Source organism: Oncorhynchus masou, chromosome 27 (genome assembly GCF_036934945.1).
Source record: "Oncorhynchus masou masou isolate Uvic2021 chromosome 27, UVic_Omas_1.1, whole genome shotgun sequence".
In the NCBI taxonomy this organism is placed as follows: domain Eukaryota; kingdom Metazoa; phylum Chordata; class Actinopteri; order Salmoniformes; family Salmonidae; genus Oncorhynchus; species Oncorhynchus masou.
Genome location: NC_088238.1, coordinates 32,673,709 through 32,698,539, shown reverse-complemented (window position 1 = coordinate 32,698,539; position 24,831 = coordinate 32,673,709). Strand labels below are relative to the sequence as shown.

The window sequence follows — 24,831 nt, the reverse complement described above, 5'->3', positions numbered from 1 at the left end:
CACATGCAGGCTGACACGGTCACCAGTTATATGGTGTTTCCCCCAACACAATGTTTTTGTGTAGATGGATATAATTTGTATGTATAAAATGTATAATAGTAATATTTTAAATGACTAAATCTGGTGATTTTGTATACATTTATTTAAATGTGCATTGGCCGCTTCTGGGGGGGGATTCTGGGAAGATGCTGGCAATGTCGGCTGAATTCCGGTACTCGGAAACTACCCGATGTACTTGTGCCGATTCTGGGCAGTCATTAGTTTAAATTCCGAGCTGATTCAATCAGTTCCGGGCCGCAGAAGAGGGCCACTTCTGGGCTGATTCCTCATTGCTCGCTGGGAAACTCACCTTCTGAGGTCAGTCAGAAGAACAGTGAAATTGGTATTTTGTAACATGGCAGGTACTGTATGTGCAGCCATGCATTCCAGAGCTACACATAGACCGACTGATATCAAATCAAATCACATTTTATTTTGTCACATGCGCCGAATACAACAGGTGTAGAACTTACAGTGAAATGCTTACTTACAAGCCCTTAACCAACAAAGTTTTACAAGCCCTTAACCAACAATGCAGTTTTAAGAAAATGCCCCAAAAAAGTAAGAGATAATAATAACAAATAATTAAAGAGCAGCAGTAAATAACAATATTGAGGCTAAATACAGGGGTACTGGTGTCTAGGTAATTGAGGTAATATGTACATGTTGGTAGAGTTATTAAAGTAACTATGCATAGATAATAACAGAGTAGCAGCAGTGTAGAAGCGGGGCGGGGGGCAATGCAAATTGTCTGGGTAGCCATTTGATTAGCTGTTCGGGAATCTTAAGGCTTGGGGTTAGACGCTGTTTAGAAGCCTCTTGGACCTAAACTTGGCACTCAGTTAGCAGAGAGAACAGTCTATGACTAGGGTGGCTGGAGTCTTTGACAATTTTTAGGGCCTTCCTCTGACACCATCTGGCATAGAGGTCCTGTATGGCAGGAAGCTTGGCCCCAGACACGCACTACCCTCTGTGGTGACTTGCGGTCGGAGGGATGCAACCAGCTCTAGATAGTGCAGCTGTAAAACCTTTTGAGGATCTGAGGACCTATGCTAAATATTTTCAGTCTCCTGAGGGGGAATAGGTTTTGTCGTGCCCTCTTCACGACTGTCTTGGTGTGCTTGGACCATGTTAATTTGTTGGTGACGTGGACACCAAGGAACTTGAAACTCTCAATCTGCTCCACTACAGCCCTGTGGATGAGAATGCGAGCGTGTTTGGTACTCCTTTTCCTGTAGTCCCCAATTATCTCCTTTGTATATGTTCTTATGATCTCAGTAGCCTAAACACACTAACCACAACTTTGATTTGACACACCTAGATCATTATATTGACTTTACAAGTCATTTACTTATATGATGTAATTTAAAGAAATTCCTGGCTGAATGTGGTGCGCCAAGTGGGCGCGCTTATCTTCGTTAGCAAGCTGGGCTGCATAGCCTGCCAGGAGGGTTGAGACTCGGATGCACAGTTTGGGGCTCGCCACGAACTCCTAGAACAGAGTTACAAAGACCACTAGTTCACACACACAAACAGAGACACTCACGTACACAACTGCTTCAGGACTTGCTGACAACAACCCGAGGGATAATTATCAATGTTTCATGCTCGAAAATGCTGATATTGCACATCGCATCACTTTTGAGTAAGTATTGTTTTTACATGAAACTGTTTCGTTTTATAGAGTGAATTTCCTACTGCGCAGGTAGCTAGCTAAAGTATTTTCTATTCCTTTGAGGAGTTGCCTAAAGCCAAGTATTGTCTTAAGAGGAAAGGTAAAACGTGAAGAGATCCAATAGAGGAGTTTAATTCCAGTGTTCCTTTTCACTCTCACTTATCCAGGACCATGGGGACATTTAATGAGGAACATCTGTAAGCCATTATTTAAACATCTAAAATGTGTTCAACAGTTTATACATATCAGATGTCTCAGTCCACAGTGCGCGTTTAAATATGTTTTGTGCACATTATTTGCAACTAGCTTTCGTTTACAGAAGCTATTTTGTACAGTCAATAACTGTCGATGTTGTTCTCGAACATAGCAGCCTGTTTTGATAAACAGTCACCCCACAGGGATCGATAGGAAAGCGAATCCATGTGATTTCAATTAAATTAACCGAAGAGAGGCATATCTTGTGACCATTGTGTTTTTATACCCAGTGATGAAATAGACTAAAGGGAATCTGTGATAGCAATGCAGAGACACGTCTCTTACGTCTAAAATAGAAACATTTGTACAGATTTTTAACTGTGGGATAGTTGAGTTCTATAGCATAACAGTTGCATGGAGAGTTATACTCCAGACATGTTTTGCTCGCCCGTGCGGCGTCATCAGCTACTCTCACTGCTGTTTCTGTCGCTCAGCCCTAGGGTGGCGCTCCTTTGCCCAGCTGCCGGAGTTTGGCGATGTGTGCACTGAGGGGAGCTGCTACCCCGCCACCGGGGACCTTCTGATCGGCCGTGCGCACAAGCTCACCGCCTCCTCCACCTGCGGCATTGAGAAGCCTGAGCGCTTTTGCATCGTTGGTCACTTGGAGGTAAGACACCTCACACCTGGGGCAGAGATACTATCGGTGCACTACACCGGGACAGGGCAGGCAGTGGGCATAAGCAGCCGCTAGGAGCCGAGATAAGCGTTTGCTCCCAACTGAGTTTGAAAAGTAGAATACATAAGGTGCCATTTCGAAATTCGGTTGTGCATCAGCAGTTTTCCTTATTGACTTAATTAAGACATTTAATTTTTTTAATTTTTAATTCATTTGTAAAAATGTATAGAACCATAATTCCACTTTAAAATTATTGGGTACTCTGTGTATGCCAGTGACACAAAATCTAAATGTAATCCAAATCAAATAAAAACGTTATACTTTCATCACGGTTCCCCCCAAATCATGGGCGAATTACTGACCATGGATGAAGGGCGGTGCCCAAGGGCCCGGAACTCCCCCCATTGATTATGATATCTCACTGATATCATATTAACATGACAAAATGTGTAGAATTTCTAGAAATTAGCTTAAAAACTGCTAAAATGTCTAAAAATATAAGTCCCAGGGGTTCGGATAGGGGAATTACACCTTGATTCCCTGGATGGGACCAGCCATAAGTAAAACATGTGCACGCATGACTGTAAGTCACTTTGGATAAAAGCATCTGCTAAATTATGATTATTATTATATTACACCTGTCCAGCAGGTATATGATTTAACACTTCATTGTGTTTCCAAAAATGGTGTTGTAAGGTAATGGTGTAGTGCAGTACATTGTAATATTTGAGTGGACGAAAGAGACTATGGTATTGTGCTGCGTGGGAGTCTTGGCATTTCCCTCCACAATAAGCATTGTGTGCCACACAATCACCGCCCTGTGTGCTTATCATGGGGGGTGAGGAGGGGAGAGTGCATGATCGGGGTTATTCCGTTATTCCAGAATCCCCTCGGGGGTGAACGCCTACAGAATGTGTCCATGTGAAGGGGGTGTTATCTACCAATGGGCTGTGGGACGATTAACGATACATTGGAACATTCTAGGATGAGTCATCATAATGAGGAGGAGAACGGGGGATGAGGAGAAGAGCTCGAGGGTCTAGTGCAAAGAATTCTGGGAGGAGACTTTGCCTAACGGGGGAGTGGAAGCTGGACCACTTAGCAGTTACAAGTGGTCACATTTCAACACAGTTAAAACTTGGGTGTGCAGATAGATTGGAAAGCAACTGCTTGGTGCTTGGATGAAATTAGAAGGTTGTGAAAGTCACACTGTGAGGTTGTGAAATCCTCACTCACACACTTGTTAGGAAGATACAGTGCAGAGAGTAGGGTGTGTGTGTGTGTGTGTGTGTGTGTGTGTGTGTGTGTGTGTGTGTGTGTGTGTGTGTGTGTGTGTGTAAGACAATCCAGAATCTGTGTGTGTAGGCCAAACCATCTGGAGAGCATACAAACCTTCTGCTGCTAAGAGGGGCAGTGAACCTAGAGAGTAGAATAAACTATTATCTACGCTACAGGATATACACACACACACACACACACACACACACACACACACACACACACACACACACACACACACACACACACACACACACACACACACACACACACACACACACACACACACACACACACACACACACACACACACACACACACACACACACACACACACACACAAACTTTAGGGCCCCATTCCTACCCATACTCACCCATATTGTGTGTGTGTGATGACAGACTGAGTGGTAGCTCTATAATTAGGTGAATGAGCACATTTTTCACAGTACTGTGACACTCTCTCTCTCCTCCCTCGCTCTCTGTAGGAGGTGAAGAAGTGTTTTGTGTGTGACTCCAGGGAGAAGTATGATGAGAGGATGAACCACACCACCAGCCACAGCATCGAAAACTTGGTCACCACCTTCGCCCCCAACCGCCTCAAGACCTGGTGGCAGTCTGAGAATGGTGAGAATATGTGTGTGTGTGTGTGTGTGTGGGTGTTTGTGCACATGTTTTTGGTTTTACTAGTAAAATAAGGAATATTCAGGCAAGTTGGGACATTTCGCCGGTCCTCACAAGGAAAAAGGCTATTTTAGTCTTAAGGTTTAGGGTTAGTGTTACAATTATGGTTACAGAATGGACATCACATGTTGAATGAGGGCGGAACGAGGAAGAGCTCGGTTTGTTGTTTTGAAATTCTCTGAAAAATAATTATATTGAAAAAGTTTGGTTACTAGCTAGCTACCTAGCTACCTACCTGGTTACTACTAGCTACCTACCTTTTGAATTTGGATCCAGCGACACCTTTAGCCTCGGTTGCTGGTACCACTATATCTGTCCAGGGATCCTGCCAACCAAAAGTTTGAAGAGCTGCTTGGCGTTGCAAGGTTTCCAGCCCTTTTGGCTGGGGCTGTGGATTGTCCCTGGATTGTGGCTGTCTAAATACCTGCTGTTTGTTGCTGTTTAAATCTGCCCCTTGACCTGCTCTGTCTGGAACTGCGTGTAGTACCAGCGTTAGCCTACATTGCTACCATGGCGTCCAAAGCCAAAGGTGGAAGTAATGTAGAGGACAGTGTTTCTCTATCACAGGTCAAGGATCTTTTAAATGAACAAAAATGATTTTACAAGCAGTTGTTACAACAGGAAAATAGCTTCACGAGCTTTGTCCAGATACTGATGGACTCAACTAACGAAAGAATGGACGATCTGACGGGGGGAGGTTCAGAACTGTAAGAACAGTTTGCAGTTCTCCCAGGGAGATGTGTATGTCCTGAAAGAGACTTGCAGCAAGATGACAACCAACTGTAAGTCCTCTCGAGATGACATCAGCATGAATCCTTGTTAGCAATGACTGGGAAAACAGATCCAGGGGGACAATCCAGGAGGAATACCATCGTTGTGGAAGGCATACCAGAGTCTTCACATGAGAACTGGGCCGAGTCTGAGGAGAAAGTATGGAAAATGATCACTGAAAAGCTGCCGATGGATCATGTGAAGACTGAGGTGGAGCACGCCCACAGGTCTGGAAAACATGTAACCAGCCCAGGTGACAGACCCAGGCCGATAGTGGTCAAGCTCCTGAGGTTTGAGGACAAGATGGCTGTTCTGGAGAGAGCCAAGAACACGAGAGGAACCAACATCTTTCTCAAAGAGGACTTCTCTGAAGCTGTGCGCCAGAGGCGGGAAAAGAGCTGATCCCAGCTATGAAAGCTGACAGTGCGCAGGGGAACATTGCTTACATCTGCTACAACATGCTCATTGTCCTCCCTCCCTCCAAAAGCTTGGGAGAAATGAGCAAGCCAAGCCTCAGGGGTAGTAGCTTCAGCCCAACATCACACACACATATATACAGTGTATACTTTTTTCTCAGTTAAGCTATCAAGGAAATGGCTAAGAATAGACAATATTAATATACACTGAGTTTACAAAACATTTGGTTGCACCAAGGTTTGCCCTCAGAACAGCTTTAATTCGTTGGGGCATGGACTCTACAAGGCGGTGAAAGCGTTCCACAGGGATGCTGGCCCATTTTGACTCCAATGCTTCAAAAAGTTGTGTCAAGTTGGCTGGATGTCCTATTGGTGGGGGACCATTCTTGACACACGGGAAACTGTTGAGCTTGAAAAACCCAGCAGCGCTGCAGTTCTTGACACATTCAAACCGGTGCGCCTGGCACCTACTATCATACCTCCTTCAAAGGCACTTAAATATTTTGTCTTTAACCATTAACCCTCTGAATGGCACACATACACAATCCGTGTCGCAATTGTCTCAAGGTGTGATGGGTGTGGAGTCAGACTTAGAGAGCAGAAGGTAAACGGGAAAAACGTTTTAATGTCCTCCGTAACAGGAACAGGTACAAAATAGGGTGAAGCCCAAAACACAGGCACAAACGACAACAACAACAACCCACTGTTACAAACACCGGACAGCGAAAACACAAAATCAACAATACACCACTAACGTACAATAACAACAAGCCCGCACAAACACCAGCGGGCTAAACGAACTTAACTAACACCCATCCCAAAACCCCAACAAGGAACAGGTGAAAACAATTAGACCAAAACAAACGAAAAGGAAAAAGGGATCGGTGGCATCTAATAGACTGGCGACGACGACCGCCGAGCGCCACCCGAACAGGAAGGGGAGCCACCTTTGGTAATATTCGTGACACAAGGCTTTAAAATCCTTCTTTAACCTGTCTCCTACCCTTCATCTACACTGATTAAAGTGGATTTAACAAGTAACATCAATAAGGGATCATGGCCTTCACCTGGATTCACTCAGTGACTTGCTAACATCGGATAACATTCATATACTGGCCATCTCTGAAACTCACTTAGCTAATTCTGATGATACAGCAGTAGCAATGTATGCATATACTGTAATTACGGAAAATACGTGAATGCCAATGGGGGGAGGTGTTGCTGTATACTTTATGTTCAGAGCCAGTATACTTTCAACGTTAGCCAGTTAGCTTAGGTGCTTGACTGCCGTTGTGAGGTCAGAACCCTCGGATCAACCCTACTCCTCGGCCAGAGTGTCCAGTATGTTCTCTGAACCCTCGGAAAACCCTACTCCTCGGCCAGAGCGTCCAGTATGATCTCTGAACCCTCGGAAAAACCCTACTCCTCGGTTCTCTGAACACTCCGAGAGCGAAACGCTCTGAACTTCCGAATGGACAATCTGACAACACTCTGAATTTACGAACGCCCAGAGCGCACTCTGTGCTTTGGCGCTCCAGATTGAATTTACAAACACACCCTATATTGCAACCCCTATTTTCTATATCTTTAACCAAAGATGAAAGGGAGTGTGTGTGTGTCCACAGGCGTGGAAGGAAGTTAAAGTAATTCCACTGTCTAAATATAGGAAAGGCACGTTTGCTGGTTCTAACAGCCACCCAATCAGTTTGCTGCCTGTTCTTAGTAAACTGATGGAGAGGGTTGTGTTTGACCAAATACAATGCTATTTTTCAGCATGCATATAGAGAAGGGCACTCAACTTGTACAGCCCTGACTCAGATGACAGATAATTGGTTCAAATAAATTGATAATAAGATGATAGTTGGAACTGTGTTGTTAGATTTCAGTGCAGTCTTTGATGTTATTGATCATAAAAGTTATTGAAAAACACCACCTGCCTTCACATGGTTGGAGAGTTATTTATCCAATAGAACCCAGAGTGTGTTCTTCGATAGCATCTTCTCTAACATCAGATATGTACAGTGCAGTGTCCCTCAGGGCAGTTGCCTTAGGTCGTTACTATTCTGTATTTTAACAAAGGATTTGCCACAGGTCTTACACAAAGCTAGAATGACTAAGTATTAGGATGATTCCACATTTGTGTCAGCACACAAAGCCAGTGAGCTCACTGAAATTCTAAATAAGGAGTTACAGTCAGTACCAGAATGGGTGATTTACAATAAATGGGTCTTAAATACAAACTAAAGGTACTCAAACTAAAGGTATTGTATTTGGTTCAAAACATTCTCTAAGACCTAAACCTCAACTGGAGTTGTACATAAAGGTTGTGGCTGTAGAGGCAAGTCGAGGAAGCTAAACTCCTAGGTATAACATTGGATGGTAATTTATCATGGTCAAGTCATATTGACAAAGTTGCTGTGAAGACGAGGAGGAGTATATCTGTTATAAAATGATGTTCTGCAATTTTTTGACACAAATCAACTGTACTAGTTGTTCAGGCTCTGGTCGTGTCCCAAAGAAAGACCTAACAAAGCTGCAGCTGGCTCAAAACAAAGCAGAAAACTGCACACACAGAACTAACATCAACAACATGCATGGCAGTCTTTCCTGGTTCAGGGTTGACGAGAGATTGACTGCTTCGCTTCTATTTGTTTTTAAATTCCAGATTGTCGGCATAATCAAACCCCCATACATACCCCACAAGACATGCCACCACGGGTCTCTTCACAGTCCCCAAGTCCAAAACAAATTGACGGCAAACGCACAGTTTTATACAGAGCCATGATCTCATGAAACTCCCTTCCGTCTCCAATTCCTCAGGCAAACATCAAAATTATCTTTCAAAAGTGGATTAAACAGCAACTCATGGAACTGCAGGTACTGTAAGGGGACAAACACACAACCACATAGACACACTCTAATGCACACATACTTTTTTAGTTGTGTTGTTTTTATTATTTCTTTGTTGTATTGTTTGTATATCGTTGTATTTTACATTTGTGTTACTGTCCTTGTCTATCAGTGTATCAGTGTTTTGTTACTTGTCATGTTTTTTTGTGGACCCCAGGAAGAGTAACTGCTGCTTCTGCAAAAGCTAATAGGAATCCAAATAAAAAAATAGGTTTAGGGTTAGGTTAAGGGTTAGGTTAAGGGTTAGGTTAAGGGTTAGGTTTAGGGTTAGGTTTAGGGTTAGGTTAAGGGTTAGGTTAAGGGTTAGGTTTAGGGTTAGGTTAAGGGTTAGGTTTAGGGTTAGGTTAAGGGTTAGGTTAAGGGTTAGGTTAAGGGTTAGGTTAAGGGTTAGGTTTAGGGTTAGGTTAAGGGTTAGGTTTAGGGTTAGGTTTAGGGTTAGGTTAAGGGTTAGGTTAAGGGTTAGGTTAAGGGTTAGGTTTAGGGTTAGGTTAAGGGTTAGGTTAAGTGTTAGGTTAAGGGTTAGGTTTAGGGTTAGGGTTAGGTTAAGGGTTAGGTTTAGGGTTAGGTTAAGGGTTAGGTTTAGGGTTTAGGTTAAGGGTTAGGTTTAGGGTTAGGTTAAGGGTTAGGTTTAGGGTTGGGTTAAGGGTTAGGTTAAGGGTTAGGTTTAGGGTTAGGTTAAGGGTTAGGTTTAGGGTTAAGTTTAGGGTTATGGAAAATAGGATTTTGAATGGAATCAATTGTTCAGTCCCCACAAGGATAGTAATACAAACATGTGTGTATGTGTGTGTGTCATGGTGCGGTCCAGCTGTGAGAGAATGGTCAGTGTGTTCTAAATGTGATCTCATGGGAACAGGGGGGCGGTACAGTGAATAGAGCAGATCACAGAGTAACACAGCTCAGCTAATCAGAGCAGGCTTCAGGGCAGAGGATTTACAGGTATGCTCACGTGAACAGGTGTTAGAAACAGCTGTAAATCAACACTGCCGACACCACATGACCGCATTGTTCCCTGTAATACACGCATGCACACACACTCCCTCGCACACATACTTGCAACTGGGCAACATAATAAGAGGTATTCTTGTCTGAGAGCATGGGAACCGGACTGTCTTTCCCACACACACACACACACACACACACACACACACACACACACACACACACACACACACACACACACACACACACACACACACACACACACACACACACACACACACACACACATACAGTCGTAACACTAACACAGACTCACATAGCCCATGCACGCACGAACACACACACACACAGTGGGTTTGTTTTTTCATTGCTGAGTCTTCTGACAGATGGGGAGGATAAAGTGTCCATTGTAGTTAAGTCATGGAAGGGGCCACAGCCAGATGCCCAGATGATCTGGGAATAGCAGGAAGGACAAAACATGGAAAAGCAGGGTTTCCTTGTCCCGGTGCATTAGTCCCTATGAGATCCCACTACGCACATGTTACCACGGCAACGGATCAATTCGTCACATGGGTGTGGCAGAAAGACCAATTGACATGGTCAAATTGACACGGCCAATCAGCCCATCTCCTGTGTTTGTGTGTGTGTGTGTGTGTGTGTGTGTGTGTGTGTGTGTGTGTGTGTGTGTGTGTGTGTGTGTGTGTGTGTGTGTGTGTGTGTGTGTGTGGGTGTGTGTGTTAGCAGAGATTTTGGCAGACTCACTAGTGTGTTTTTATGGGTCTGTAATTCCTAACTCCTTGACTTAAAGGATATGTCTGTCATGGGATGTCTTTCTCAGTGTGTGTGTGTTGTGTGTTTGTTTCCCTGTGCTGCAGGGGTGGAGAATGTGACCATTCAACTGAACCTGGAAGCTGAGTTCCACTTCACACATCTCATCATGACTTTTAAGGTGGCCACACACACACACACACACACACACACACACACACACACACACACACACACACACACACACACACACACACACACACACACACACACACACACACACACACACACACACACACACACACACACACACACACACACACACACACACACACACACACACAGCTGTGTTTAAGGTATGTGGAAAATCACCCTAGTCTCTTGAGATGGATGGGAGAGAGGGCCCTTGTAAAACACTATACTCAGTACTGCTGGCATCAGTGTATTGAGTCTATCCAGCTTCCTTTAGAGCCCTCCATGTATCTCTGTTTCCATCTCTGATCTGGTCTGGACTCTCCTCTCTCATTCATTCTTGTTCTCATTTGCTCTTTTTCTTTCTTTCTGTGTTATAATATTAGGACCCAGAGTTATCCCTGGTCGGGTCACGTGGTCAAGAAGCTAGTCCTTTATATTTGTTGTATTTCTGTGTTTACAAATTAGAATGATCTCTTTGATTGATAGACGTTCCGTCCGGCTACCATGGTGATCGAGCGTTCCATGGATTTTGGGGAGAAGTGGCAGGTGTACCGTTACTATAGCTATAACTGTGAGTCCGCCTTCCCTGGGATATCCGTGGGACCCATGGTCAAAGTGGACGACATCATCTGTGACTCTCGCTACTCTGACATAGAGCCGTCCGCAGAGGGAGAGGTGTGCATCTGTGTGGCCTTTGAGCTTTTGCAAGGGGTGGGGGTAGAAGCCGTGGCTCCAGAATGATTCAGAGTTAGTCTCTCATTTATTTATAACCCAGCACTTTTATTCTTACAATCCTTCTCTTCATCCCTCTCTCCCCCTCACTCTCAGGTGATATTCAGGGTGCTGGACCCGGCGTTTGAGATTGAAGACCCTTACAGTCCCAGGATACAGAGTAAGTAACTACAGTACAACACCAGGCCAGAGCTGGTATATCTCATTAGCTACATACGATCCAGTTAGTACTGCAACAAATAATTTTCTAAGTGTAATAACCAAAGTCTGAGCAGTGGCGGTAGTCAAGGCAACACTGCAGGGCAGGGGTTAGAGGTCAGGTTATCCTGGCACCACTTATGGAATTTCACATGTAGAAGCTACACACACACACACACACACACACACACACACACACACACACACACACACACACACACACACACACACACACACACACACACACACACACACACACACACACACACACACACACACACACACACACACACACACACAGAGGGCCCCTCATGTTAAGTATGTAGTGAATCTGTGTGTAGGGTGTAGGGAGCCTTCAGAAGGAGGATCCCACATCTTTAGAGTCAGAGGTCATAGAGATGAGCTTGGAGAAGATCCAGAACCTAATATAAAGACACAGTAAACTACAGAAACATTCCTATAACGTACCACTGCTGTTTTAGATGGGCCGTTACATTCGGACGGGTAAGTGTGCCTTTATCCTGATTGTGTGTGTGTGTGTGTATGTGTCTCCATATGTGTGTGTAGACATGCTGAAGATCACTAACCTGCGTGTCCAGTTCACTAAGCTCCACACACTGGGTGACAACCTGCTGGACTCCAGAGACGAGGTCACAGAGAAATACTACTATGCCCTCTTCGACATGGTCGTCCGCGGCAACTGCTTCTGCTACGGACATGCCTCCAAATGCGCCCCTGTTGATGGGATACACGTAGGCACAGAGGGCATGGTGAGTGAAGCATACACGCAGACACACACTCACACACACGAAACAACATACAAACACACGCGACATGCACACATTCCCCTAATAGGTTGTGTGACCGTTAAGAGGGAGATGACTCGAGTAGTTGCTTTTTCTCTTGTCTTTGGGACTAGCACCTCTAGCACGAGTGTTTCTCTCTCTCTCGTGTGCACTCTTTCTGTGCGCGCGTGCGTGTGTGAATGCGTGCGTGCCTGTGTGTATCCAGGTCCATGGTCACTGTATGTGTAACCACAACACAGAGGGTCTGAACTGTGAGCACTGTAAGGACTTCTACAACGACCTGCCCTGGAGGCCTGCAGAGGGACGCAACACCAATGCCTGCAAGAGTGAGACACTCACACACACGCACGCACACACACACAAACACACACTGATCACACTGTGCCAGATATATACAGAGTCTTGATCATTCTGTTCCAGATATGTCAAATATATTCAACAGGGGGAATCTCCCTAATTCCATCCTGTTGGTAGTGTCTTTTGAAGTGCGAAATATGTTTAAACAAAATATTCTCTCTATTTCTCTCTCTCTCTCTCTCTCTGCCCCCCTCTCCCTTCACCATCTCCCTCTGTCTCCCTCCTTCTCCCAGTGTGCGAGTGTAACCACCACTCCAGGTCATGTCACTTTGACATGGCTGTGTATCTGTCTACGGGGAACGTGAGTGGAGGAGTGTGTGATGAGTGTCAACACAACACCATGGGGCGTCAGTGTGAGCAGTGCAGACCCTTCTACTACCAACACCCCGAAAGACACCTGAGAGACCCCAACATCTGTGAACGTACGTCACCGTCTCTCTGTGACCTATGACAAGGGCCAAGAGTTTGCTGGCCTCACCTATAGGTCAGAGGTCATACTCTCAACTCTCCCTTTGATCTCTGTCTCTGAACGTAACTCTTAATGTACTGTTGGAGTCTCTGTTCTCTTCTTTTTCTCCCCTTCGTCTCTCCCTCTCCAATACCCTCCCCAAACTCTTTCTGTTTCTGTCTCCTTCAACTGCCTCATCACTCTCCCTCCTACCCTCCCTGTCCCCTCGCATTCCTTCCTGTCTTTTTCTCTGACTCACCTCCCTCCCCCTCCCCCTGTCTGTAGCGTGTAGCTGTGACCTGACGGGCTCCTTGCAGGGTGGTGTGTGTGACGGCAGGACAGACGTGTCTGCTGGTCTGATAGCAGGACAGTGTCGCTGTAAGACTAGTGTGGAGGGTGAGCGCTGCGACCACTGTAGACAGGGACACTACGGCCTGGGACAGGGACCAAACGGCTGCCTGCGTGAGTCTAACACACACTCACACACACACACACTTCTATCTTTTTGTCTCTCATTGTTTATTTGACGTGTGTGTGTGTTTTTGGCAGAGTGTACCTGTAATCCCCTGGGCACACTGCCTGGAGGAAGCCCATGTGACATGGACACAGGAAACTGCTTCTGCAAACGCCTTGTCACCGGCAGGAACTGTGACCGGTGTCTGGTGAGGGACTTATCGACCACATCACTGTGTGTGTGTATGTGTGTGTGTGTGTGTGTGTGTGTGTGCGTGTGTTTATTTATAACTTTTGTTCCTGCAGCCGCAACACTGGGGCCTGAGTAATGACATGGACGGCTGCAGACCATGTGACTGTGACCAGGGCGGAGCCGTCAACAATGAGTACGTTTTAACCGATCACATCATGCCTCTACTCATATGATCCAATCACAGCACGCCTCTACTCATATGATCCAATCACAGCACAACTACTCTTCATAATTCCACCACGCCCAAAAATGCATGGTTGCGGAAATGTATTTGAAGGTATTGGATATTCACTAACAATCAGTTTTTCGCATTCTGTTGCTCTCCCTATTTATCTCTTTCCCTACTGTCCCCCCTCTCTCTCCCTCCGTCTCTAGTTGTTCTCCGATATCAGGCCAGTGTCAGTGTCGAGAACACATGTATGGGAGGCGTTGTGACCAGGTGGAGTCAGGATACTACTTCATCGCCTTGGACCACTACACCTACGAGGCTGAGGAAGCCAAGCACGGCCCTGTGAGTGTGTGTGTGTGTTGACCTCTCGCTTTCAATCTCTCTGCCTTTGTCTTTCTAAATGTGTCATATCTCTCTCTCCCTCCCTCTCTCTCAGGGTGTGACGGTGGTTCCCAGGCCCTATCCTCTGAACCGTAGTCCCACCTGGACAGGGGCAGGGTTTGTCAAGGTACCAGAGGGAGCCCACCTGGAGTTCCACATCAACAATTTACCTGACTCCATGGACTACGACATGCTGATTCGCTACGAACCGCAGGTAACACACACACACACACACACACACACACACACACACAAACACGTACACACGTACACACACACACTTGTCTTGTACAGCTAAACCTAACCCTAACCCATTCTCTTACCCTAACCCTAACCTTAACCCTTCACCTAATTCTAACCCTGACACTAAATCTAACCTTAACCCTGTGTTGCTGTAGTTGCCGGATCAGTGGGAGCAGGTGGAGGTCAGAGTGATACGTCCGTACTCAATGGGAGTGGGGCAGCCAGCCAGTCCATGTGAAAACACGCTTCAAGGAGGAGATCAGCAGTTGGTGTCTCTTCTTCCAGGATCCAGGTAGGTACCCAAGTGACACACATCTCCCTGGTCCCTACAATACACCCTTGCCTCCACCTTCATACACCATCTTCACACACATACACGCATGCACACAAACACACATACACACACCGACACACCACCTCTACCGTTTCAACCGTACTCTCCTCCGCGTGTGTGTTCCAGACATGTGCTGCTCCTGAGGCCTGTGTGTCTGGAGAAGGGGCGGAACTACACTGTGCGTCTCAGTCTGCCTCTTTACTCCTCTCTCACTGACGTCCAAAGTCCCTACACGCTCATCGACTCCGTAAGTATCAGTCACAAACCACGCTCCATACAGTCTGATAAACTGTAGTTTCCATTAGCACACGAGTCATTATGGAAAACATCCCTACAGTAGTCATGTTATAGTCGATGGAGTGTGGAATAGCAGACTATCTCTAAGACAAGCCCTCGGTCTTTATCTGTCTCTTCCTTGCTCTCCTCCTACCCTTCCCTCCCCTTCTCTCTCCCTCCTCCCTCTCTCTCCCTGTAGTTGGTGTTGATTCCGCGGGTGCGTGAGCTGCTGTTGTTTGAGGGTTCTCAGGGTGAGGGGGCGTGGGATACGTTCCAGAGGTACCGCTGTCTGGAGAGCAGCCAAAGCGTCATCAAGAGCCCCATGACGGACATCTGCAACAACTACATCTTCAGTGTGTCTGCCCTGCTACACCAGGGGGCTATGGGTAGGAGACGGGGCTGGGGGACGGATGGGTAGTCTGTATGTTTGCGTGTGTGTCAATGAGTGCATTTTCCGTGAGTCTGTCTGTTCATCATTAATAAACAATAATTTGCTTCCTGAAGCATTCCTAATACTCAAACAGCAACAACAACAACAACAACTCACATTTCTGCATTCCACTCCCCCCTCTCTCTCTCTCTCTCTCTCTCTCTCTCTCTCTCTCTCTCTCTCTCACACACACACACACATCTTCCCTCCTCCCTCTTCTCCCCTCCCCTATCTTTCCCCCCTCTTTTACTCTCTCCCTTTCCCGTTCCCCCCTTTCTCCCTTCTGCTCTATAGCGTGCCAGTGTGACTCCCAGGGCTCTCTTAGTGCAGTGTGCGACCCCAGCGGCGGGCAGTGCCAGTGTCGGCCCAATGTGGCAGGCAGGAACTGTGACCGCTGTGCCCCCGCCACCTTCCTGTTCAGCCCCTTAGGATGCAGACGTGAGTGACAGACAAGCATGGGGTCAGGGGTTAGAGGTTAAATGTCAGGCAGAGGTTTATTTTGAGCCTGCGGTTGAAATTCCAACTTCAAAAGTGTGTTTTTTTTTAATCCCTTTCCCACTCTCTTTTCCCCTCTTATCTTCCTCTTTGCTCCACCCTCCTTCCCCTCTCCCTATTACGCCCTCCCTCCCCTCCCACCTCTCCCTCCTCTCTCCCCAGGCTGTGAGTGTAGTCCTATGGGCTCTGTGAACGCTTTCTGCCACGAGGCCACAGGTCAGTGCGAGTGTGTTCCAGGGGCGTCAGGGCGTCAGTGTGCCCACTGCCTGCCAGGCTACTGGGGCTTCCCTCAATGCCAGCCCTGTCAGTGCAACGGCAACAGCGACTACTGCCACCCTCAGACCGGGGAGTGCCAGGGCTGCCGCGCCTTCACCACCGGGCACATGTGTGAAAGGTACCGTGTGAAATTATACCATATTAAAATTAGAGCCAGCTAATATACCACACACCAAACCACCGTGCAGGGCACAGCTGCATATTTCACTGTCATGCTTCCTCTTATCAGTACCAAGCGTGTGTGTGTGTGTGTATGTGAGTGTTTACCTTGCCTCTTATCATGTCTTACCCCGTGCCTACAGGTGTCTGGATGGTTACCATGGCGACCCAGTGTTGGGTTTGGGGGGTCACTGCCGCCCCTGCATGTGTCCCGACGGGCCGGGGAGCGGGCGCCAGTACGCAGACAGCTGCTACCAGACCGCCGACAACTACCAGCTGGTCTGTGCCTGCAGCCCTGGATACAGAGGTTAGACACACACACACGCACACACACACACACGGACACGCGCACATGCACCCACACACACACCACATCACACACAACACGCCATACATTGTTCTCCCAGTCCTAGTACACATTTTCCCTGAAATGACAGAGCTAGCAGAATCCCCTCTGCTCCTGGTCATAATGGGCAGGTAGTAGCTACAGGGACAGTGAGTGTCTGTGAGAGATCCCACAGATACAGCTGTCACTGGAACAGGAGGCCAGTCCACTGCCTGTAACTGTTTACGACTGTTTACAATTGTTCTATGACTGTTTGATGAGTGTTTACAACCTTGCCATGACTGCAATGTACTACTCACTGCAGCCAATGGACAGTTCTGCTTCCTTACGGATTAATAACTGTAGGTGTGTGTGTGTGTGTGTGTGTGTGTCTGTGTGTGTCTCTGTGTGTGTCTGTGTGTGTAAACAGTTCGGAATTCACCTTTCCTTCTCTTCCGTAGGAGCCAGGTGTGACGAGTGTGCCCCAGGTCACTATGGTAACCCCCAGGTGCCCAGCGGGCGATGTCTACCCTGCCAGTGTAACGACAACATCGACCAGCTGGACCCAGGGTCCTGCGACACTCGCACAGGTGTCTGCCTCAAATGCCTGCACCATACCGAGGGCTATGGCTGCCAGCGCTGCAAGCTGGGTTACTACGGCAACGCCGCCAGCCAGAGCTGCAGGAGTGAGTACAGTTAGACAGTGTGTGTGTGTATGTGTGTGTGTGTGTTTGTGTGTAACTGCCATTCTCTCTCTGTAGGGTGTATGTGTTATTCAGTGGGCACAATGTCGGAGGCGTGTCCGTCTCCGGAGGAGTGTCACTGTGACCTACAGACTGGCCAGTGTCCCTGCCGGCCTAACGTGATTGGCCAGAACTGCGACCGCTGTGCCCTTGATACGTTCAACATTGGAAGCGGAAAGGGCTGCCAGACCTGTGACTGTGACCCAACCCACTCCTTTGGGACGTCGTGCAACGAGGTGAGAGCCACAACTGTCCTCACCCTCACCCGTTCTGCCAGTCACATGGGTCGCTCGTCTTTTCAGTTCGCTGCAGCTAGCGCCTGGAACGAGCTGCAACAAATACTCAAACTGGACAGTTTTATCTCAATCTCTTCACTCTAGCCTAGTGGTTAGAGTGTTGGACTAGTAACCGAAAGGTTGCAAGTTTGAATCCCCGAGCTGACAAGGTACAAATCTGTCGTTCTGCCCCTGAACAGGCAGTTAACCCACTGTTCCTAGGCCGTCATTGAAAATAAGAATTTGTTCTTAACTGACTTGCCTAGTAAAATAAAGGTAAAATAAAAAATAAATAAAAAAATTCAAAGACTCAATCATGGACACTCTTACTGACGTTTGTGGCTGCTTTGCGTGATGTATTGTTGTCTCTACCTACTTGCCCTTTGTGCTGTTGTCTGTGCCCAATAATGTTTGTACCATGTTTTGTGCTGCTACCATGTTGTGTTGCTACCATGTTGTGTTGTCATGTGTTGTTGCCTTGCTATGTTGTTGTCTTAGGTGTCTCATGTTGTAGTGTTGTGTTGTCTCTATTGTCGTGATGTGTGTTTTGTCCTTTATTTGCATGTTATTTATGTATATATATATATTTATCCCCCGTCCCCGCAGAAGGTCTTTTGGTAGGATGTCATTGTAAATAAGAATTTGTTGTTAACTGACTTGCCTAGTTAAATGAAGGTTAAATAAAATACCCCATCCTTCCAAAGCAACTCCCACACCCCATGTTGTCACCCAACTCATCTACACACAGCACACACACATTTGGCCAGTGTTATCTGGTGTTGAAACATTTTTACACTCAGTGGTGTAAAAGAAACCCAGTGTTGGTGTAAGTTTAACCAAAACCACGCCCATCTTTATCATATTTCCCAGCATGCTCTATTGCAGGGAGATTTTTAGAATTGTTTGTTTCAATATCTATGTTTTTGCATGTGAATTGATGAATTAATATTATGCTACACAAATATAAATAACATACATTTTCTAACCGAATCCAATCTGTTACTTGGATTTATTTAACCCGTTACTGAAAAGGTTTCTCCAGTTTAGATGCTTTAGCTCAGGGATCATCAACGATGTTTAGCCGTTGGATGTTTGTTTTCTTAAGCGGATGGCCAGGGGACCTGGAACATAATGACAACTCATTTGCAATAATATTTGACTAAAACAGAAGAATTTCAAATCTTGCTTACGTTTGTATATGATCACAAATATCTCTTTATTATGAATGTGAATATTTTGGAACAGAAATCATAGAAAATAATAATCACTTTGAGCTGATTTACTGGTGTTTTTACAATATTTTATGTCCAACAATAAAAACATTTTTTTTTAAATTGGATCAGAAAACTAGGTGGGCCAAACGTGGGCCGCCAGTTGGGGAACCCTGCTTTATGTCGTCTCATGTCTTAGTCTTCCCAACCCTGGCAGTTATCCTGAGTGCAGGTTACGGGTGAATACAAATTCCAAATGCTGGATATTCCCACTCTGGCTGGATTCCAATAGGAATTACACAACACTTTGCAAGCCAGCACAATGTGACTTGCAGGCCTGATGTGGTCTGTATACCACGAGTTTCAATACGCTGTATTAACGTAAACACTCTTGACCTGGGATCTTATCCTAGGTCAGCACTCCTACTCTGAAACTCTGTATACAATACAGGCCACTGTCCATTGTACAGTGTGTAGCAAGAATACCCCCCTCTAACCTGGAGATGGAACACTGGGTGCACGAAACATGATCCTCTTTCCATGACATCGGCCGACCAGGTGAATCCAGGGCTATAAAGCTATAATCCTTTATTGATGTGACTTGTTGAAACTTTGGGATCGGTGTCCCTTCCACGGGACAGTTGAGCTCATGTAGGCTTATGCGATTAAAATGAGGTTGTAAGTAACAAGACAATTTCCCAGGACATGGACATATCTGATATGGGCAGAAAGCTTACATTCTTGTTCATCTAGCTGCACTGGCCAATTTACAGTAGTTATTACAGTGAAAGAATACCATGCTATTGTTTGAGGAGAGGGCACAATTTTGAACATGAAAATGTATTAATAAAGGCACTTCCATCAGTGTAGATGAAAGGGAGGAGGTTAAAGGTTAAAGAAGGATGTTTAAGCCATGAGACAATTACAACAAGTGTTGTGTATGTGTGCCATTCGGAGGGTGAATGGGCAAGACAAAATATTTAAGTGCCTTTGAACAGGGTGTGGTAGTATGTGCCAGGCGCACCGGTTTGTGCCAAGAACTGCAATGCTTCTGGGTTTTTAACACTCAACAGTTCCCCATGTGTATCAAGAATGGTCCACCACCCAAAGGACATCCAGCCAACTTGACACAACTCTGGGAAGCATTGGAGTCAACATGGGCCAGCATCCCTGTGGAATGCTTTCAACACCTTGTAGAGGTGTCCATGCCCGACAATATGATGCTGTTCTGAGGGCAAAAGTGTGTGTGTGGGGGGGAACTCAAAATTAGGAAGGTGTTCTTAATGTTTTGTACACTCAGTGTACATTGCATGTTCATAATGCTGACACGTTGTCTTGTATTGTCTTGTGTGTTTTCTAGCTGTCAGGGCAGTGCTCGTGCAGGTCAGGTTTCGGGGGACGAAAATGCAACGAGTGCCGAGATAAGTTCTGGGGAGACCCTGAGGTCAAATGTCAAGGTAAGTAACTCTGGCTGGGATTTTGAGTAGCAGTAGAAGGTACAAAGTATGTGTGTGGATTCCTTCCCATGACTGCCTTAAACATCATGAAGCTGAAACATGTGCAACAGGGTATCGAAGAGCGCCATTGCTTCCTCTCCAAGTGGGTCTCTCTCTGAATTTACTGGGGTCTGGAGAAACACTCTTAAGAGAGGGGTTCTGTGTGTTTTGCATCGGTCTCTTTGAGTAAACAGCCTCTCACAGTCTCGTTCTCATGACCGGTGGTTCCCATGAGTGACTGGGCTGGATTTTGTTGCGTTACAGTTTTCTCACAGAGTGTGTGTTTGTGTGTTATCAGACTTCAGCGGAGTGGAGGTCTCTGGAGATACTGAAGTGGCGTTCATGCTTCCGTGTTGATTTAACATTGTGTGTATGCATGTGTCTGTCTCTGTGTGTTTGTGTGCACGTGTGTGTGTGTGTGTGTGTGTGTGTGTGTGTGTGTGTGTGTGTGTGTGTGTGCATTCGTGCGTATGGCTGTACTTGTATCAGTGTGTGCATGTGTGTCACCAGTGTGGTGTTAGTTGGCTCTAAATTACTCCTCCCTGTCTATATCTCTACATAGTCTATTGCCTGCTGAACAACTGACTGACAAACAGCCCAGTTTCAATCATTGTAGAAGTTGGCACACCCTCAGAGAGACAGTGAAAGAGAGAGAGAGGAGAGAGGGAGGGAGAGGAGGAGGAGGGGAGGTAGAGATTTTGAGAGTGAAATTCTGGGAATAACTCCTTGGCTCATGTGAGAATCAGAGGCAGATGTTCCCAGCGATCAGAGAAATCCTGTCGTGGTCTTATTCCTGTGGCTTAGGAATTCCTGCAGCATTCCCAAACTGCCTGTAAAGTTGGCTCCTGGCTCTGTCCTCGCCCTATCATCGCTCTGCGTGTATACTGCATGCATGTGTGTGTATGTGTACGAGTGTGTGCGTGTGTTTGACATAGAGAGAGAGAGAGATAAAGAGAGACACTTTTAAGGATTGACACATGACCCTCTTAACCCACATCTGGGTTAAGAGGGTCATGCCATGGTCTGATTTAAGAGGTCAGAGGTTAAAGTGACAGGCTTGACGACGGCGTCTGTGTGTGTGTGAATTAAGATGTCACGGCCGTTGGTACAGGCTCAACCCAACCACATGTGTGTGGCTGTGATTATCGTGTTATCTGTTCATGACCGCCTTTGTGTATAGTGGTGTGGTCACTCATGTTACTGTCAGCCGTTCAAGTCATGTTTAGGTCCACTACCGTCACAGTAGGTATCAGTAGTATGTGGTTGTGTTTACAGTGTAACAATAGCGGTTGCAGTCCTAAGCCTCAGCACTCTGGGTCATGGTGACCATATAAGCAGGGCTCAGCCACAAGGGAGTGTGTGTGTGTGTGTGTGTGTCCTCAGATAAAAAGGACTAACTGAGAACGACGACCGTGGCAGGTGACTAACTCCAAAAGGAATTACACATCACTTTGCAAGCCAGGATAATGTGACTTGCAGGCTGTAAAACAGGAGTTTCAGACCACTGTGTTAGGATGTAACTAGGCCCCAAAGAAAGGCCTTACGATGTACGTATGTAATGTATTGTCATAAAGAGTTAATTTTACACTGGGAAATATACAAATAATATAGAATACATGCTCAACTTGAATTGTATGTTCACTCAATCTAAAATTCAAAGTTGAGTGAACATACAATTCAACTTAAAAATATATGTTGGTTCAGCGACACTGAGTGTTCAAGACTCCAAACGTTTGCACTCAGAACAGCCTCAATTCTTCGGGACTCTACAAGGTGTTGGCTGGATGTCCTTTGGTTCGTGGACCATTCTTGATACACACGGGGAACTGTTGAGTGTGAAAAAAACAGCAGCTTTGCAGTTCTTGGTACAAACCGGTGCGCCTGGCACATACTACCATACTCTGTTCAAAGGCTCTGAAATATTTGGTCTTTAACCATTAACCCTCTGAATGGCACACATGCGCAATCCGTGTCTCAATTGTCTCAAGACTTAAATCCTTCTTTAACCTGTCTCCTCCCCTTCATCTACACTGATTGAAGTGAATTTAACAAGTGACATCAATAAGGGATCATAGTCAGTCTATGTCATGGAAAGAGCAGGTGTTCTTAATGTTTTGTACATCAAATGTTAAGCAAACTCACAATCCTATTGCAGCTGGTTGCTTTATAATTGTATGTTGAATATATATATTTTTTTTTTGGTGCATCAATCACCCTCTTGAAAAGCTCAGGCAACAGTAATGGCTGCTAACCGCTTATATACACCCTTTCCTGTTCTCCATTCCCCACATTCTTTCACTGTGACTTACTCCATCACTCTATTCCTCGCCTTCTCCTCTCCTCCACTCTAGAGGTTAGAGGGCTTGTCTCTGCTGTGCTTCAGACTCAACGCAGGACTATTGAGACGTTAATGATATAGTTTTTCAATACCTCTGTTTCCCTAGGGGGGGCTTTTAACGGGCACAGACCTGTTATCATATCACTATGAGTTCCTTTCCTTGTACCCTCATTTCCTTTCCATTATCACAACTGTTTTCACCTCAAGTCAACTATAGGTATGTGTATGTGCTTAACCCTTTTCTCTCTTCTCCTCTTTCCGCTTTCTCTCCCTCCAGCGTGTGACTGTGACCTGCGTGGCATCGCCAGCGAGCAGTGCCACCGTTCGTCCGGCCAGTGTGTGTGTGTGGAGGGTGTGTCTGGGCCCAGGTGTAACCAGTGTGCCAGAGGGTACCATGGGACGTTCCCCGCCTGCGAACGATGCCACCAGTGCTTTGCCGAGTGGGACCGCGTGGTAGGGGAACTGTCCAATCAGACTCAGCGTTTGAAGGATCATGTGACAGAGCTCCAGACCAGTGGGGTGACGGCGCCGTATAAAGACACTGTTAGCAGTCTGGAGATTAGTGCTAATGCTATCAGTGCGATAGTAGAGAACAACCCTGCTATACAGAAGATGGAAGATGTACAACAGATGATGCAGCAGGCCACGTATGTACACACAAACACGCACCTGCATACACACATTTACACGTTGAAATAATCTGTTCGGATGCTTGATGTTATGGTCAGTCCATGTCAACTCTAATGAAAATACTATTCTGTGTGTGTGTGTGTGTGTGTAACAGTGAGCTGGTGGCAGACCTGAACGAGAGGCTGAACGTCTCAGAGGATTCCCTGTCCCGTCTCGTTGTCAATGCCAACGACACCGAGGCCAGTCTGGACGCACTGAGAAAGCAGGCCCAAGAGCTAGAGAGAACAGTTACAGACATTCGAGACCACATAAAGACTGTGAAGAACTCTAACATAGAGGGTGAGAGAGGAGGGAGAAAAGAGAGGGTGTACAGTATGCATATCATTACTAGTTCTGACACACCCCTGTGCCCTGTGTGTGTGTGTGTGTGTTTTATTTGTGTATGGCAGGAGCGATGGACACCATCACCAAGGCCCACTTGGAGTCTAAGAGGGCGGAGATCCGTGCCAATCAGACCACCAGTTACCCCGACAACACTTTGGAACAGTCGGCTACACTACGGCGTGAAGCGGAGGCCAGACTGAGCCAGAACCAGGCGGAGTTTGACCTGAGACAACAGAAACACACAGAGAGACTGGAGAGGCTCGCCACAGAGCTCAACACTCTTGACCTATCAGAGCTCAGCAAGCAGGTAAGTCTGACCTATCAGTAGCCAATTATCATCGCACTTCTTCACCATACTGATTTTTGATTGGTCCCTGGTTTTTACAGTGCTCTTACCCGATTGGTGTGTTTTCTCTCTGTGCAGACATGTGGAGCAGCTGGGGGGGAGGAGGGGTGTGCTGCGTCCCCCTGTGGAGGGGTGGGGTGTGTGTCGGAGGACGGCACCCTTCGCTGTGGTGGGGAGGGGTGTGACGGTTTGGTCACACAGTCACAAATCACTTTGAAAACAGCCAAGGACTTCGACCAGGAAATCCTCTCCACCCTGCAGGAAGTGGACAAGCTCTCTAGGATGGTGGGAACTGTAGTTTTTTACACTCCGGGCCGAATCCTAACTTGAGATTCACGCATATAACTTTGTGTAATACAGCTGATGTTTGGTTATGATTCAGCCCTACATGAATATAGTCAGGTCATATTACATGATTATCATAGTAACTAGAGCATAGAATATCTGTTTGCTCCTGCACAAACATTGGTCTGTTGAGGAGTGTTTACCTTACAGTTAACATGTCCTCTGGTGCCCTCTAGGTATGGGAG

At 46.3% G+C, this 24,831-nt stretch overlaps 1 protein-coding gene across 1 annotated transcript in view; it reads left to right on the top strand.

The window, feature by feature from the left end:
- Positions 1–1,453: 1,453 nt before the first annotated feature.
- LOC135516021 (laminin subunit beta-1-like) overlaps positions 1,454–24,831 on the top strand; it is a 26,167-nt gene continuing 2,789 nt past the window's right edge. Inside the window, exons 1-28 of the mRNA XM_064939983.1 lie at positions 1,454–1,684; positions 2,404–2,576; positions 4,349–4,487; positions 10,456–10,529; positions 11,030–11,218; positions 11,372–11,435; positions 12,041–12,243; positions 12,485–12,605; positions 12,870–13,058; positions 13,370–13,546; positions 13,634–13,746; positions 13,844–13,923; positions 14,166–14,301; positions 14,396–14,554; positions 14,739–14,875; positions 15,044–15,164; positions 15,393–15,579; positions 15,918–16,061; positions 16,281–16,512; positions 16,697–16,860; positions 17,340–17,564; positions 17,640–17,857; positions 20,468–20,564; positions 23,219–23,588; positions 23,726–23,910; positions 24,021–24,262; positions 24,380–24,586; positions 24,823–24,831. The exon at positions 24,823–24,831 is cut by the window's right edge and continues 136 nt beyond it. Of these exons, the coding sequence (XP_064796055.1) occupies positions 1,654–1,684; positions 2,404–2,576; positions 4,349–4,487; positions 10,456–10,529; positions 11,030–11,218; positions 11,372–11,435; positions 12,041–12,243; positions 12,485–12,605; positions 12,870–13,058; positions 13,370–13,546; positions 13,634–13,746; positions 13,844–13,923; positions 14,166–14,301; positions 14,396–14,554; positions 14,739–14,875; positions 15,044–15,164; positions 15,393–15,579; positions 15,918–16,061; positions 16,281–16,512; positions 16,697–16,860; positions 17,340–17,564; positions 17,640–17,857; positions 20,468–20,564; positions 23,219–23,588; positions 23,726–23,910; positions 24,021–24,262; positions 24,380–24,586; positions 24,823–24,831 (4,386 nt within the window). The 5' untranslated portion in view covers positions 1,454–1,653. The remainder of the gene's footprint in view (positions 1,685–2,403; positions 2,577–4,348; positions 4,488–10,455; positions 10,530–11,029; positions 11,219–11,371; positions 11,436–12,040; positions 12,244–12,484; positions 12,606–12,869; positions 13,059–13,369; positions 13,547–13,633; positions 13,747–13,843; positions 13,924–14,165; positions 14,302–14,395; positions 14,555–14,738; positions 14,876–15,043; positions 15,165–15,392; positions 15,580–15,917; positions 16,062–16,280; positions 16,513–16,696; positions 16,861–17,339; positions 17,565–17,639; positions 17,858–20,467; positions 20,565–23,218; positions 23,589–23,725; positions 23,911–24,020; positions 24,263–24,379; positions 24,587–24,822) is intronic.